General features: G+C 34.2%; 1 protein-coding gene across 1 annotated transcript in view; it reads right to left on the bottom strand.

Moving 5' to 3' along the window:
* Positions 1 to 18705, bottom strand: part of LOC106103228 (proton-coupled amino acid transporter 4) — a 28836-nt gene that overhangs the window by 3291 nt on the left and 6840 nt on the right. Inside the window, exons 2-4 of the mRNA XM_013282925.1 lie at positions 3415 to 3494; positions 2222 to 2359; positions 115 to 387 (exon numbers count right to left, since the gene is read on the bottom strand). Coding sequence (XP_013138379.1) covers positions 115 to 387; positions 2222 to 2359; positions 3415 to 3494 — 491 coding nt within the window. The remainder of the gene's footprint in view (positions 1 to 114; positions 388 to 2221; positions 2360 to 3414; positions 3495 to 18705) is intronic.

The raw sequence follows: 18705 nt of genomic DNA on the forward strand, positions 1-18705 counted from the left end.
AATTAAAACAATATGTTTTTATTGTTCTCACAGAAATAAGCACTAATTCGTATTATGAATTTTGCATCTTCGTTTCTCAAGATTTACGCGATTACTAGTAGTACAAGTACTAACGCGGCATAAGGTGCGCAGGCCTTGCACCAGTCGGGGCCCTCTGATAGCGCCGCCTCCGCTGCGGCCGTGTAAGTGAGCGACGGTACCTTCCGCCGCTTGCACAGCACGTAGCAAGAGTCCATCAGGACGTGGATGCAGTAGGTGCACAGGACGCCGATCACGACGGTGCCGATCGCGCCCACCACGTAACCCGACTTGGAGAAAGCGTGCGGCATCGCTAGAATACCGGTTCCTAAACTGCCCTTCAGTAAATGTAGCAGTGTTTCCGTGTTCCTAGAAAAAATACATATAAAAAGTTATTAAATGAGCTCTGCTAGAAGCTTAAAATCGACTAATAACAATTCTATATCTCAGTTATCTCTGGCTTTTTTAATATAGTTAAAAACCTTTACAAGAAATATTAGGTTCCATTCCACTTAGTTACAATCTTTAATTAAATTAGTGTTGACTTCCACTTACATGACCTATATACTTCTTTTACTAGATTATGGTCACCATTCTAATGGTTATTATTACTACTTCCTACATTTATGTCTACGGACATGGATTGCTATTTTAGTTTTATGATTTTGCAAGATTATGTGCGTCACCTTTGTTCGCCGACAGATTTCCTGGTTATAATTCATGTACCGCTGATAAATACCTGGCATAACTATTTCCATATACGATAGGTACTACAGAATAGGCTTAACAAAAGAAACAGTAGTTAGTTTGATAGAAAATCAGATTGAGTATAAAACGGATTTGAAAATGCGATGAAAATGACATTAATTTTATTTTAGGTTGATTTATTTCAAATATTTCTAGAATGTCTCGTACTTCAGAAAACCTGATGCTTTGACCGTAAGTAGTTGGACAGTGGGATGATGATGTATTTTGCAGATTGATTATTAACTGTTCATCAGTGGAGTTGATCGTGTACACATTTATGATGATGTTATAATTATGTTAGTTATTTTAATTTTTGTACATTCAATGTACAAAATAGTAATAAACTGTGAGATCTGCTTGGTATGCAGGTCACAAACGGTATGTCTTGAGAAAAATTTCCGTAATTTATTGCATATAGGATACCTCACCGTCATACGTATTACGAAATGCGAATCTATTAACAGAGCCATATTATCTTATAGTTAACCTCAGAAACATTGATTCTTGCTATACGTATATTTACCAGAACAATACACACATAAATTAATAAATGTATAAAAGAAATTGCGAAAGTTTGACTGTACTGATCCTTGTTAGAAAGTAATCACATAAAAATCTGATCATCTTCAAAGTTGTTGATGTTTAAATTTGTTCATGAACAAACAAATATGTATTAAATAACAGTAAAAGTACATATGGCCTGTTTGTAATCTACGTTTAAGCATTCCTTAGTGTTTTCGATAACTAGATGAAGTGCTTTTCTGAACTACGTAACTTGAATTTTACTCCGTTGAAGCCAATGATAAAATAAATGAAAACTTCAAAAACCCAGCATTACTCAATGTAATAAAAGTGGGAATGTTCTAGCTCCATATAATTTCCGTACGTAGACCTTTGAGCGCCATTGTACGTTTATACAATATTAATTATTTCCCATCGACTTCGCTTTATTGTCACTTCCTGGAAATGAACGATAAGGAAAAGTCCTTGTGGTCCATAACCAAAAGCAAAGATAGTTTTAAAGGGCCGATACTCATCGCTACTACTAGTGTAGAGTAGACAGGAAGAAGATTGCAATCATTACAAAGGTTAACTGGCTCCATCGAGTTCAAATTATAAATTCCCTGCGCTCATATGTAATTTGTCATTTACAAGGTCGATGCAAGGCAAAACTACCAACTATTAATAGTAACTAGAATAATTGTTTTGTTCTGTTTGTTAAATTTCAACTTAATTTGGCTATGTAAGATATAATAAATTAGCTGTCGCGAGCGATTCCGTCCGTGTGAAATTAAAATTAAAAAAAGTTTAGTAGTTTATGTGTTCTTTTAAACAAAAAATGCGAACTATTTTTGATTACTGTTGTCTTTCAGGTGACTAATGCAACAAACTTTTTTTTAAAACATTGGTTTATGGTTAGCAAAATGTTTCTACCAGTGATTATAATAATACTCACGTGGTCGGATGATCCACCACTCTGTTCTCATATGGTTCATATTCTTCTACTTCTTGGGCGTTCTTCTCTGTCATGCTTACGAGGAATATCCCTTTGTCTGCTCCTGGTGCCTTCTTTTCTTCTTTCATTGGTGATAGACTGCAAACAAAGATAAATTGACGTGAGAAGGGTAGGTTTTCGGAAAAATGCACCCGTAATATTTCTGAATAAACTGATTGTTATTTATACATGTTACTTAAAATTAATCTTGTTGTTATAAAGTACGAACATTATTAACATTAATTTAGTGAATGACTGAATAACAATTGGTCGTATAGTACAGTTTCAAAAGGTAATTCTTCAAATTTAGTATGGACTGACAGACAACTGTTGCAAGAGTTGCATATTTATGCGTTGAATGACATTTGAATGCTTTTCTATGTAAAGTAATTAAAACTACGAGTACAACGATTAATAAATTATTAAAACAAATTCATATCAAAACATGACAACGTTTTGGTACATTTTTAGTTTAAATTATTGTAGCACCTTTTATTATGGATGGATGGATGTTTGTTGGAGTTTGTAGCTTAAACGGCTGAAGGGATCTCAACGAAATTTAGAGGATGGACTGGAAGAACATACAGGCTACTTGCTTTTGTTTCTTATTCCACGCAGAATGAGTCGCAGACGAAAGCTAGTGTTTATACGAGTAATATTTGTAAGTAGCAACTTTTAAAAACACATTTTGATGTTGCTTCGTGATTTATGTTGCTGAATTTGCTTTATCATAAACAAATGTAAATTTGAAAGACAGCCAAGATATCATTCATATATTTCAGCGAAAGGCTTCATAAGCGTATAATTGTATTACAATATCAAGAAACGATCACCTCATTCTCATTCTATATATTTTTAACTTATTCTTTCTACCTTTACGTGATGTATAAACCTAAAGGTGTTCAGATGAATGGCTGCCAAAAAAATGAATGCCTGTGTCTTAGTAACTGATCGTCGGAGTGAACTACTGTTAAATCCGCTTAAACAAGCTTTGGTGAGCAAATTCGAACTACGATGCAAGTTATTGCATGCGATAACTATTCAGGGCGATTGAACATTCCAACCATCGAACATCAACGCCCGTACTTGTCATGCAAATTACTAGTACATATTCGATGTTTATCGGTATTTTATTGATATTTATAGGAGTTTACCTTGCGGGTGCAAATTCGTCTGGTTCGAAAGACGGGTTGACCATGAGACCGGTGTGCCGTCGCGCCCATTCTGCCGCCTCCTGCGCAAGAAACGAATAAGTAATTAAAATTAAATACAACCTTAATTGCATTTTCGTACACAAAGGTATACCGCTACCATTTATAAAATGAAATAGTAGACAGTATTTGTATTGTCCGGCAAACAGGTTCCCTGAATATTGTAGAAATTTTCAAGCTATCTTTGTTGTTATCACTTATAACTAATTTAAATGTATTTAACATTACATACATAGGACTTCTCTAAAATAAAAATAAAAACTCGCCAACGCACTAACAAGTAGCGAACAATATGATAAAAACCTATAAAATGATTCGATTGAAAGTCTGATAACAGCAAAGAAATATTGCAAAATACGTCTCATAAAAGTAATGAAACGGAATGAAAACTTTGTAAAAAACTTATAAAAGAAGCACTACATCCCTTAACATGGATGAATACCGTATTCTAAATATGGTAAGAGATTAGATTATTACTGTAGAGACTCAGTTAATATTGTAGTTATTCTCTGGTTTGTCCAAGAGGATGTAAGGGGTGACAATATCTATTGATACAAGTGTCACTGCAATTGACTTCAGGGGTAATATTGTCATTATGTCATTGAGAATTTGCAGTCGATTGAAACACCGGAGGTAGCCGGGAGGTCTGCGAGAAGGCGACGGGCGCTGACGCCTAACGAGTCGCATCCTGCGATTTGAGTCTGTCGATGTCTATGCAAATGTCTCAATTATCATCATATCACTGGTCAGCGGCGCGGCGGCTCAACAATGCACTGACATTGTAATGTCGTTTAGTGTGCTTGTAGTAATGCCCGCAAATTTGCAAGCGGATGCACTGACACGATGCACATCCGCTTCAAATCTCCGCTATGCTCCAATTCAATCAATTACCTTCGAAGTACTCTGCGGTGACAATCGTAGCTATTGAATACATCATCTCTTTGAAACACCTTGACGAAGCAGCGACTACTACGCGTTACTGATGTCGCAGCCTATAGTTACTAAAGATGTCCAATACAAAAGCTAATAACTATGGGCTTTAAACAGATATTTGATTGATAACGATTAAGCTCGTAACTTACAATACGTACGTGGACACATTTGAATCATGGTACGTATGCTAAATTTACACTGTTTTTGCAATAAACTCGACCGTTTTCGGTTTTATGGCAAACTTGTTATTCAACGCGACCGCTTTTAATAACTTATTGATACATGGATAAGATCAGGATTTAGTTCTCACTACGCGAAATCGGTTTCGAGAATCGATTTCAGAAAACGTGCAAGGATTTTATAATATCGTATCGATTACAAAATTTGTACGGTACGTACAATATTTAAATTTTATTTTTTCCTCAAAAAACGACAGTGTTATAATTGTCACTAATGCTATAAACGTAAACGCCGGGGTGTGGTTGAATATACAAACTAACTCAAAACAAATAACACAAATAAAAAAAAACAACATACAGACGAATTGAGTACCTCCCTCTTTTGGGAAGTCGGTCAAAAACAAACATAGACGGCAAGGCCCGGTAATACTAAATGATGCATTAACGTTCTGGACATAGAGAAATAAACCCACCTACTTAATATTGGTAAAACAAGGTTTACAAGAAAACATTACCAAAATATTTGAGTTGCGGCGTAGACCACAGAATGCATTATCGTACGATCATTCGAACATATTAGATTTAGTCATTTCACATTGTAACAATAACAATGGAATTGAATCTACAACCGTGAAGATATCAATAGTTTACACTTAAGACCTTTCACTTCTAATACTGTTCTACAGAATTTACATCGTTCTACAGAAGCATCGATTAGCTTGTGGTGGTCTATTGGTAAACCGAAACAGACTGCATACGAAGGCATTTGATATCACTTACAATTTGGGTAAGATAATATTAAAATCACTATGACATAGTGACATATACGGCTCTCGTAATTAATTGTAATTTGATACCTAAACTTTTCTTCCTAAAATGCCACAAGAATAGGCAATCGTTTCACAGTTTAGATTTATTACTCATAATTTATTCGTTGACTACAAGACATGTATCGTCACCATCGTGTTGGCATCCGTACAAGAAACAGTCGGTTCCTACGGTAATCCTGTAGGAACTAGTACGGTTTTAGTGTTGTGTGTAGAGTAACTATTGAGTTTGTTAGTGTTTGGGCGAGAGCCAGCGCGGGCACGGAAGCGCGGCGTGGAGTTGAAGGTCGGAGCGGGACGAGGCTGGCTGACTCCTGATCCCCCGCCCAGCAAACTTCTATTATTCAAGTATTTCACGTTTTTAGAACAAAATCAATTACACTCTTTTATTACATATATGTAAAACATTTAAGGCACTGGAAATTTCTGATAGAAACTTTAGCTATGGTATGAGTTTGGAGGGATACACTTATAAAGGTAGACTTAGAAAGAGATGAATGGATTGTAAGACGACATGATCAAGAAGGGACTGAAGACTAAGATGAGAGATGATTTCGAAAGCCTGTTGCGTTAACACCACAGTAGTTAAATAAGGGGTAGAGAGGGGGGTGATATGATGATATAATTAGTTTTAATAGATTTATATATGTGTTCGTATACTTTCAGCCGCTATCCGAAAGAATTTGAACAATTCGTATATGCCTTAAGGTGTTATGTAACTACTGTGGAAATTTACCGGAAAAATTACTAAATGACTGAAACTAGTTATTTCCGTGTTTTAGAGTTGGCAATGAAATTTGGGCGCCACTTTTCTTTTTGGCGGACTATTAGTAAACAAGCTAAAATCACGTTAACTATAGTTATGTAAATATGATAGCTTATTTTCAATAGTTTAAAAGAATGACCATTTTAAACGTAACTTATTATACACATAAATACTCTGTACTTATTCATAAATAATTTCTCGTGGACATGTCAAATCTAACACCACCCCAGTGTTGGTCCTCGTTATAGATGGTATAAACATATCTAATAAATAAACCTTATACGGTAAGATGTACATAATGATTCCATTAATTTACATAATGTATTCACTGTTGTATACACTACTAATATACTCGATTATAATTGTTTAAAATAACACTGTTTTTATATAAATCAAATAATAAAGTTTATGAAGCATGTTTCTCTTTTTAAGTTTGTCAGTCAATAGTAACAGGGGTCACTAGCTTTCTTTTTCATCATCAAATCAACGTATTGACATCGATGATGACATTCTCGTCTTTATGGTGTGATGTAAGCCACGTGCCACTGAAAAGGGCTTTTTGTGCTAATCAATACTGTACATATACTTGTACCAAAACATGCTAAATTACTTCTAAGTACATATGACTATGAAATGTTGTATTTTGTCATTCACATGCTTATGTGTGTGCGTGTGGCCTTCATAATGTATATGTTAAATAAGATATGTACAGGTATTTTTCCATTCGCATTTTAATCAATGAAGACTACTATTAGCAGTACATATATATGTATAAGATAGGTTTCAAGTATAATGAACACGAACAGAGGAGATTAACTTCATAACCCGTAGTCGATTTGATTTGAGTTGATTGAAGATTTAATACGAGAAGTGAGGGATAGTTTAGGATTAAGAAACTTTGAGTGCGACAGATGGATTGTTTGGTTTTCTTTAATAACAGTGTCTTCTGATAGTTGCAAGAGAGATTTAAGACTAGATAAGAATGATTTGTCAATTTGTAAGTTTATTCGTTTGTAGCATACAAATTACGGAAAGACTTTATTTTCTTACAACTTACGATGGATCTAGAATGAATATAATTCAGAATAAGTACATATTAAGGTCATCACGATATTGAAAATTACAGATGTCAGTCACGTTCCAACATACCCTATATTATATTCCCCTATGGGTAGAACATACGGACACGTGTTCTGCAGCCAGTGGTAGCTGTTAGCTGTCACACCGATGGTGTCCCGTCGCGTGCCAACTGCACATTACTGTAAACTATCTGACGCATTCGTATAAATAGTTCTGTAATCATATTTCGTACTATTGCCAATTCTTCACGGAGTACTTTATAGTTGTTTAAGTTCAGACAAGCACTCTATTCCTAGAGACTGTTTTTGAACAATCTTTAGACCATCATGTTTGTAGAAATATCAATGAAGATGTTATAGTTTTTACCCGACTTCCATGATGTATTTCCTCTGTATGTTTTTTCTTAATTTAAGTTGAAAAACATATGGCATTAGGACCGGTATTTTTAAAAAGTAACCGTTGTTATGAAATGTATAAATAGGTCATGATTGTTACAACTATTTAGAGATGGCCAGAATACTATTAAAATGAATTATCTCATTGTATTGTACTAATACTATCCCGATATTGTAAGCGGCTTTTGCAATTATCTTTTTTCAGTTATAGACAGTGCTTATTAAGTATATATAGTTCGCATTCAAAACAAGTTTGGCACTACCAGGGTTTTTATGTGAACTTTTTTTTTTGCTATTTATCAATGTCAAGAAACGTACATGTGTTTTTTGTAACATCAGCAACATTAAAAATATTCTGGTTTGCGTGTGTTTTGGCAGGTCGTGCATATTTGGCGTCAGAGCCGCGCCTCCCGACTTTTTATTTTAGTCACAACAAATATTTCGACAAAAACCAACCAGACGACAGATTTTTCCAAACAGTTACAAACTATGACAAGCTTTGATTCAATTTATGTGGCTGCAAATTTAATTGGATTTGAAATACAGTCTGTCTTACAACAATCAGTTATCGAGTAAAGATGTTGTTAGACCAACTGAAGTTAAGCTTATTATTACCACGCCACGGTAATTCAGCAAGAGCTAATAAAGAACAAATTTTGAATTATTAAAACATTTTATTAAAAAAATGTGAAGTTTATAGTTTCACTTGAGTAATTGAATGGGCAACTTTACGGCGCACCCGCTATCCAGCGCAAATTATATTTTGTAACTAGTTACAGGGAAGTGTTATATCGTAACGTTGGTCCATGCCATGCCGCCTGTTTACTTGAAGCTGTATACAGGTGTGCGTACCAGGGTAGAGGTGAGGGGTGGGGGAGGGGAGGACGAAGGAGTCGCAGAAGCACCGGCAGACCGGTCGGCGCCGACCGGTCCCAATGGAAAATTTTGCGCTTTCCTCTGCCCTTATGTTACTCTGCGCACTGTGTTACAACCCGCACACCATTGAACACCGCCTCCATCAACACACGAAAAACTGTACAATCATCAATATATTGCTCCAGCCAACTAATGCAACAAAAAAAGTGATCGATGTTAGAAAATCTAGGATAGTTTTTATCACATTTTCCAAATAGTGTGTTTTGTGTGTCACCTAAGAATTAATTTTTCATACATTCGAACTACTGAAAGATCTGTACCATGATATATTGTCGTCTCTATTTTTTCTATGAAAATAAAAGGGATGTTAATATGTATTGTACTGTATTGTTAGGCAAATTGGTCTGAAAAATCTTAATGAGTGATAAGATGCACATATTTATATTTAAATTAGCTTTCGTCCGCGACTCCGTTTGTGTGGAATTAAAAAAAAGGAAGTAGCCTATGCGTTCTTCCAAATTATGTTCTACATTTATGCCAAATTTCATCGAGATCCGTTCAGCCGGTTAGGCTACAAACTCTAACAAACCTCCATTCATCCGTCAAAATTTTCGCATTTATAATATTAGTATGAATTAGTAAGATATTCAACGAATATTTGAAAATAATTGTATGTACTTGTAGATAACAGATGAAGGGTACTTGGTGCAAAGTGATCAACACCGCAATACTAATTACCATGCACGCCACACTTCAAACTGTGTCACAAGAATACCAGATATAACCAATTTCTATCTTAAACTACTAACTGGCTATACCTAATTATATAGCCAGACTCCAAGGTGTTTGTGTTCAATATGCATTCGATTATTTTTAAGGCTAATTTCCTCTGAAAGTGGAACCGTTTTCTTAAGAAAATATGGTATAACTGAGTGAATACTTTAGAAATTCCATAAATATTTTTATTGGCAAACTTGAGAAAACGAGTGACGCCTTTCCCTGGTCAATTTAATTTAAGAATGAATATATTTGGAAGATTCAAGGATTCAAACAAAAATTATTAGTACTTATCAATATTAATGGATTAGAAGTACTTTTGAACCAAAATTTATATTTTTTGTTGCTTTTTATAAATTATTACGATAGTCATTCTTCTGCACGTTTAACGCCTTACAAATAAATAAAAGTTAAACTTGGGAATAAACTGAGTATAAGAAATTTTTTTACTAATATTTGTTTATACTCAGTTTATTGCTAAATTTATCTTTATACCGCGTTTATTTGTAAGGCTACTAGAGTTTTATGAATATTAGATTGTCGCCCATTCAAAGCTTCATTACAGAAAACCCTCATTACTAGTTCTACTTTTGTGATTTAAAAAACAAAGATAACTATATCCCAATCGTATACTCTGTGAACCGTATAAGAGCAAGATGATACTATATTGAGTGCGAAGATAAAGCCAAAACGCGGAATGTAAAGTTTTGTGCAAGCGGAACCTTGAGGCGCGCACCGCGGACTGAGAAACTGGTTCCATCTGGATTTATCTGGTTCTACAATTACTTAATTCACGGCGTACACCGCTTAAGGCCTTTCGATAAACAGATTTAATGAATTAACCTTTCGATAGTTTCGAGACATCAATCCTTATACGACTGAAATGGAGTTGTGTTTCGTATTTTATTAGATTTAATTATATTTGATTTGACAGTTGCATAATCCTTATTGACCATAAATGTGTTGCCTATTTATAGCAGTTATTAAGACAAAGAGTTAAGAAATTGAGGTTACTTTAGAATAAATGTTAAAAACAGTTCATGACTGAAGACAGATTTTATTTTTATTATAATAAAGATGATAATAAAAAAAATAGGTATGTTGAAAATATGTGAAAAACTTGGTTATAATATTTATATTTTCAAGTAATTGTGCTCGCTAGAGCGCATAGTCCAAGTACTCTTCAAGGACGCTACAAATGTTGAAAAAAAATGTTTATAAAAATAAATGAATGAATTTGTCCACACGGTCAGTTTTTTCATATTTGGGTGTTTGCCAGCATCAGCGGTGCGCTTCACAAGAACCATTAGTTGCGTCCAACGCTATTTTAATATGACCGGCGCCATCATTCTATTTATCAATATTACATTATTCATGATTTTTTCAGATAGTTTATTTTTATGAAACAACAGCTCAAAAAGAACATTAGGATTACCCTCTTCATAGATTTATATCAAAATATTATAATAGTAGATTTTTGTTAATTTACTAATATTTCCTTTAACCATTCAAACTAAGCACTAGGCTTGTGCTAGGATATGGTTCCCGACAATAGTCGAATGGCGGTATTCGAACCCTAGATCGCAAGATTGGTTGTCCCTACCCCAAACTATTTCGCTATTGGCGCTTAGAAAAAAAAAAGAAGAAAGTAAGGCCAGTTTTACGATGTTTTATTCTAACGTGTCCATAGGCTGAGGTGTGGTGAGATCTAAATTACATAACCGCAAAAAAAATCTACAAGGGGAAGTCCCTTACACTTTATCCTTATAGTGCTAAAATTAAATTGAAGCTTTAAGCTTACCACACAATTATCCTTTACGATCTTCAATTGTTTGCTTACAAATTTATTTAGTACAGTGAAGTAACGAGATAAGGAAGTGAAAGGCTTTAGTACATTTTAGAAGCAGAAAACCAAGCAAGCGAGTGTTCAGTCACTTGCTGAGAATAACATAAAGGAATATCAGTTTCGGAGTTAGCTAATCCAATTAAGGCCGGACAGGAGACGAGTGTATATTTGTCGCCGAGTTAATGCAAGCATCCTGCCGATCAGTAAAATTGCAATATAATGCGTCGTGACCCTGCTACGAAAACGACCGACCAGAGCCCTTCAATCACAATGAGCAAAGTTCACGAAGTATTTAAAGCAAGACGCAGAACTGTACAGAACGTCGCATCAATCAAATCATGTTTAATACTACTATAGCCTAGCGTAATCAAGTTAATATGAAAAAGTAGACAATAGTTTTTGATACCAGGTGTATCACAACGTGGCGAATGATTTGTGAACTTGTATCTCTGTCCTCTTTTTAGCGGCCAAACATACAAATTACACAAAACTAAACGACAGTTGAAAAATCACAATAATTTTCGATGTTTAAATAGAAAACCAGAATCTTTGCAAATGAAATGTAGCGTAGAAGGTCATGGTTTCAAATGAACTTCTACCGGGGGAAGTACCCAACCTAAACTAGATACTTAATATTAAATTTAAATGCCTTTCAAACTCTAGAGTTTCACCCCCTTTTGGTTTTATTTTGTAAATATGTATAGTGTAACTATTATTTTACTACATGATTTGTTTTGCGATGAAAATGTTGGTATTAATAATCTCTTTTAACGATATTACTTGTTGAGGTCAGTAGGTAATTCAGAACTTTGAATGTAAAACTTAACTTGTGTACTAACACCTGACAATAAGTATGGTTGGTCTACAAATACAATGAATTTATTATTCTTTAGTTCATCTGATTGGCGCAAAGAATCATCTTATCGTTACACTGTGCGTACTAAAGTGTTCATTAATGGCACGCTTTTGGAATCGGAATGAGACGAGTCGGTCGGTGGAAGAGACAAGGCCGTGTAGTAATTGCAAGGAAACACTAGGCATCCCACGCTGACGCGACACTGGTTCAGTCGCGCACAGCCTACGCATACTGCCCTTTTATCTACTAAAGTTACAAACTACTTGTAAGCAATGCCCCATGCGTCGTTCTTGCGAGATCGAACACTTGAATTCTTAATAATGCAGCAAACTATGTTCCGTCTCTGGCTACCTTTAGATTTGATCTAAGGACGGTATTTTAAAGCTTTGAAATAAATAAGAAATTAACGGTTTGGTTTATAATAGTTTATATGTAATTTAATAAGCTTAAAAATGTTAACGCAACATATTAACGAGCGACAAGACTGGTTCTAATTTAAAATGACATGACATCAACCGCATAGCAACAATTTAGTTTGAACAGCTTCTGCGTAACAAATAATATTTTGAACAAGGCAAAAACGAATTACTTGAGGCTTTGTAACACTGGATGGTAATTGTTAACATCATATTATAATATATAATTTCCATGCTGCTTATTAACGTATCTGAGGTCATTGACTTCACGAAGTACCAGAGCGAAGAAAGGAAATCCGAAAATCAACAGGATTTAACGATCTCTAATATTTATGTAAACTTCATTAAATCCCGTATGGTCCTCAACTTTCTGACTAAATATAAGCAGTATAAGTATATTGTGTTAATTAAACATAAATACAAATAGCGACAATCAATAGAGTTGCGGCCTTTGTGTAGCAAAAATCTGATCAATATTAAAATGATTGAGTGAAATAAGAGCATTGTTTGTGGCAATATTAGTCATATAGAGAAATATACTAAACTAAGTTAACATTAAATAAATGTAGATTTTGAATTTATTTAGATTTAAGGACACAAAATGTTACAATGAAATACACATACATAAAAAAACCTATGAGAAAAATAAATACATTAAAGTAAACATTAGACTCTTGCTCATTCTGACAAATAACCGTCAACATTTTTTTATTAGTGCCGTATATTGAATGGTATAAAATTTTGGTATCTGTAATAATATGCAACGTTTCCTAATAAACCTGTTTTGAGTGTATTATATTTAACAACTGTAAGAACACAAAAAACAACAAAAAAATATCGAGGTTAGCAGTAGTTGACAAGGTGACAAGAAATATACTAAATAATCAAGTTCATAACAAAGAGACAACTTTTGCGAACCTACAGAGTTGTTCACACAAGTGGTTTACACAGTAACATAGTCAAATAAGTAGACAGTTGAATAACCGACAGGTTAAATTCGGCTTGACTACACACTTCTCTTGTAAATGTTGTTGACGCTTATAGTTCGGCTGCGGCCAGCAAATGCGGTCGTCCTTCGAAACTTAGTCGACAACCATCAACCAACGCGCGACAACCTCTATTGCATTCACTAACACCAATAAAAACTTAACTAATTTAAATTAGAAAATCATTTAAAACAAAAACATGTGTGTGTAAAGAATTGATTTTGCTAATTTCATTTTACAAAAATATTAACTCCATTTACAGAAAAAAATATATAACTTAGATTTAATACTCTTAAATCACAACTAAAACATTGTGAAAAAACAATCTATACTTACTTTTTTTTACCTAGAATCGTGACAAATAAATTTTCAGCCAGAACTGGTAGCTCTTCTAATCATTGGGTTTAAATATAAACACGTATTGTACTTGCTACTCGTACAATTGGTATCAGGCGAAAATCTTTTAAAAGTGAAGGTAAACTACTTAGACGAGATTATTTGTTGTTTTTAAAGGTTTTCCTGTAGCGTACAATGCCGTGCCACAATTCTTAAACATTTAAATTTATCCAAAAACATTTAAGCTAAATGGCATACAAGACTATGCGTCGAGATCCACTTCGTGCCTTTGCCCTACGAAGTTTCTACTAACATTTCCCCTTGATAGCAACTTCTATAGAAATTTGCAGATTGCCTTCGAATAAGGTAGAGTCTTCAGATTAATATAACTAGGTGGTATAACAAAAAATATTATCCCTCTCATCCTCCTTGAAAAGAAAAGAGATAGCAGTATAGTTGTCGCGTCAATTGAAATTTATGGTAATATTGCAGCATGTTGTAACTATAAACATCTTATGTTTGGCTTTTTACCGCAGAGCAAGGCCAGAAAATTATGTTTTGCATATTTTTAGTTCAGTATTAAATTTTTTTCTGCATTTAAGCATTATTATGAAGTAAAGTACCTGTTGTAGACATCTATGCGTGCCTTGGTACTGTTTAATTAAATCAACACAGTTCATTCGACCTTCCTTTCAAACGGCATGTATTTACACCGTACAAATTACTCTCTTACGATGTCCGTGTTCAGCCGATCGGTTTATAGATACGCGTGTTCATATATAATTATGTAAATAGGTAAGTCCGGTTGTCCTTTAATCACACGTGCAAATTTAAATTGAACGATAAAAAATACATTATTAGCTGTGGTTAAAAAAAATTCGAGGTAAGTATTCAGAGTTTATCTATGATTCATCTTTGCTAGTAGTAGAAGTAATGTAATTTTTATTGTTGTAACGGATCTCCGCATCCGCAAGTGCGTAACTTCCGCAAGAAATAGTAACTCCGCATCCGATTTCGCTTCCGTTATTTCTTATGCGGAGTTATAACGGAGCGGGCGTGCTAGCTCAACTAACTATAATTGTTATACATTATATTTGCATAATAAACTGTATCTTGTAATTGTGTACCAATCTGTATTTTGAATTAACGTAGTTTTAGTTTTCATTTCTTTAATAAATCGCAATCAATATTTTATTTTTCGGGTCCGCTTCCGCTTCCGTAAACCTCCGCTACTGCAGAGGTGAAGCGCTTCGCCTCCGCATCCTCATCCGCTTCCATTAAAATGGCTTCCGTTACAACCCTAGTAATGCATTCCCTTTCCAGACCTTAGAGTCTAACAGGATCCAAAATATTCGAATGCATGTCATCATTAACATATGGTTCAGCGTCACATGTAGACTTAATTTAAATGTATCTTTCAGTGCTTTAAAAATGAATATATTCTGATAAGTATTAGTTACATGAAATTTTAACACTCGGTGCAGTGCCCTCGGCGTCACAGTCGACCTCAGTTCGCCACTTCTTGTTGTTTACAGAGGACATGTCTTCGATAATCGCATCCTTTACGATATCTCAACAAGCACTCAAACTAAATGTAGAATTCGTTTGATTGTCTAAAACATTACTGACTTTATCATCGAGTAAATAAACCCAGAGGGTAAGTGAAATTCCAAAGTATAAATCACAACCTGTTGTATTGTTGATTAGATGCAAGATACTCCATATATCAGCATTTATTGTAAATATTGCATTCATTGGAAATGATAGATTAATTTTTTTAAGTAAAAAAAGAAGAAAATACGAACCTAAAAATCTGTGATAGAAAATGTTACGTACGTTATATAAAAGTTGTGAGATAACATGTTAATGAGGCGAAGAGTGATGATGTTAATTGTCCCGAGGTGATGCATCAGCCACGTATACGTGCCATGATATCACCCTCGCTAAACACCACAAACGTAGTTACACCAGCTATTGACTAACTACGCTTGAAAAGTTATATAAAAGCCCAATTATTTTTGCAGTTTTTATTGCATAAGAATCATCTTAAAATACAAATGACTGAATCTTCAATTAGTTTAGTCGTTAAGGGTGTTTTCCAATGCCAAAAGGTGTGGCCCAATCGGATATGTTAATTTGTTTTTGATTGATTGCGTGGATATATTTCGACTCGATCATCCCAGTGGAAAAACTATCTCATTGGGCTAAGCGGCCCAAAGGTAAACTCCCACCATTTAATCTACAGAAATAAGTTCGAAACCAGACGTCACAAAATATTCAATGAAATCATTCGTATAAAGTAGACACTCTAACTACAAGGTTATGATATAATTAAAAGGTAAACCAATCGAGTAAAAAACAAATATGTACCTATAATAAAATTAATATCAATACGAATGTCGCATAGTAATTGTTTCATTTCTTACTAAAGGAAAATGTGGGTAAAACCGAAAAGGAAAAAAACATAATCAAAATGGGCGGGATTTCCTAGGACGAACTTAACATGTCCATTGAGTTTTCAATAAACCCAGTTTATACTCAAAGGTAATTTAAAAAGCGTTAGAACTATAAAGTTCCTTTGAATAACTTACTGCGTCAGATGCTAAGAATGGGCGGCATTAAAGCATTCGAAATGGACGAGAATATATGAATGTAGAAGGTTAGAAGTTTGTAAGGACAAACGAAAATGATTTCTGCCCAACCCCTTCTAAGTATCGTAAGTAGTAAGTTTGAAATTAAATAAATACAGTGGTTCAGTGAGTTCCGCAGTTGGAGGTCCAGATGGAAACTGTTAGCTGGAACCAACGCTACCTTAAAATTGTATTCAAAATGTTTTTAAATGGAGTCATAGTAAGAAACCTTTTCAAGTAGTAGTGTAAAACTGAATCGCATATCTGTCTAAGCTAGGAATACCGAAATTACACGTCATCTTCTGCAATTATTTCAAACACAAGCTCACACCTGTTCAATTACATAAATTGTACTCTGTGAGTCTTTACTATAATAATTACTTAAATGTAGCAATTTTGAAGTTGTGTAGAGCGTTAAACAGTTTTTTGGCCTAGTAATACAATGTCAAAACATCCATTATGTTATTTATGTAAATGGTAGTTGTTTTTCTTTAAAAATACACACAAATGTATACATAAGATGTTATCGTGATTCATATGTTTTGTTTATGGCAATGAGGTTGTTAACCCATCATGAAACCTTAAAAGCAAGGACTTTGTAAAAAAAGAAAATTGACTAAGGTGCCCCAAAGAAAACAAAACATAAAGTAATAACAAGACTGAATTTAATAATGAAGTAAACAAATGGCCATATTTTTTTAGAAGAAATAAAAAAGATTTTTACCTAAGTAGTAACTACATAGATGTGAACATCACTAGATGGATACGTCTAAAGAATTTTTGAAAAGTTAACTTTACGAAGGATTCTGCGTTAGTGTTTGATACTGCGGTTACGCCATTTCTCAGCATTGCTCAGGACTTAAGGTCAACAGTTTTAAATCCCTTTATATAAACGGGATTTTTAAATGTTCATTCTGTTTTTATTATACACTAGCTGTTGCCCGCGACTTCGTCCGCGTGGTATTAGAAAACATACGAACTATATAAATAACAAACAGCTACGTATCCCACGGGAACCCGTCATTTCTCCGGGATGAATCTTATCCCATGTGTACTCTTGATTTTGTTTTATATCTGTGCTAAGTTTCAATAAGATATGTTATACCGTTGCAGAATGATCGAGTAAACATTAAAAAACTAAATTAATTAATCCTACGGGAACCGTAACTATTCCCGAGATAAAAAGTAGCCTATGTGTTCTTCCAGACTATGACCTACATCTATGCCGAATTTCATGGAGATCCGTTCAGCCGTTTAGGCTACAAATTCTAACAAACATCCATCCATCCATGCATCTAAACTTTCGCATTTATAATATTAATAAGTAAGAAGTAAGATTTAGCTGTTGTGTATTTGTTACCAGCGGTCCTCTTATGAAAAATAATCACTTGTTTTCAATAATCACATGTCCATAAACTGTATGCAGATTATTAGCTATTAGGATAGCATTAGGCTATTTACGCAGTTAATTTGTAATATGACTAAGTCCTAAAACCGCAATACAACTAGAACAAACAAAGCGTGGAAAAATACTTTATTTGGAATCAAAACATATCTTATAATAATAACTTTAAATAAAGCTCCATTGACATGCAGATGCTAATTTTTGCCGCCAATTTCTTAATTTTCGTGCAAACTGCGAATGAAAAGATTTATTTTAGTTTTTCTCAGAACACAACAAAAGAAACGGTTTCATGTTTTGATGACTGCGACCACGAAAGGTAAATAATCGATATCAATTTAATTATATATGTAAAATGTACAAAATTACAAAAGGTCTTGTGTTACAATGTTGATGAACTCATTCGGTGTGAAGGACGTCACATATTAAACACTTTCATTTCCATTAAGATTACGAAGAAACTTATCTGAACTTATTTCCACATTTTCCATTTTAAAGAGTTGAGTACCTGCGAATCGTGATTTTTACAAGCTGTGACAATTATATGAAAAACAACACATTGTTTACAACATTAAGATAAAAATCTAATAAAAAGCATTTTGATCAATCAAAAGAAAACATCAGGTGTATATAGAACAAGTTTTGATGTTTGCCTGTGCAAGTCGGCGTTTGAATAAATGACATCAGACGGTATGACTTGGTCCATCGAGCCGGATTTGATAAGTATAACATAAATTATGTAAATAAAGATCAAATTATCCTCTAGGGGTTTACAGAGACGTCGTATATTAAAGGTTCAGAACTAAATGAAACGCCAACAGCCTTATCTAAAATATGTAAATATCCGATCACCTTGTTGTGAGTTCGAATTCATCCACGATAACAGGATCCTAATTTAGCACAAAACTTAGCTGAAAATTATAAGAATG

This window comes from Papilio polytes, unplaced genomic scaffold (genome assembly GCF_000836215.1).
Source record: "Papilio polytes unplaced genomic scaffold, Ppol_1.0 DF824292.1, whole genome shotgun sequence".
Lineage (NCBI taxonomy): Eukaryota > Metazoa > Arthropoda > Insecta > Lepidoptera > Papilionidae > Papilio > Papilio polytes.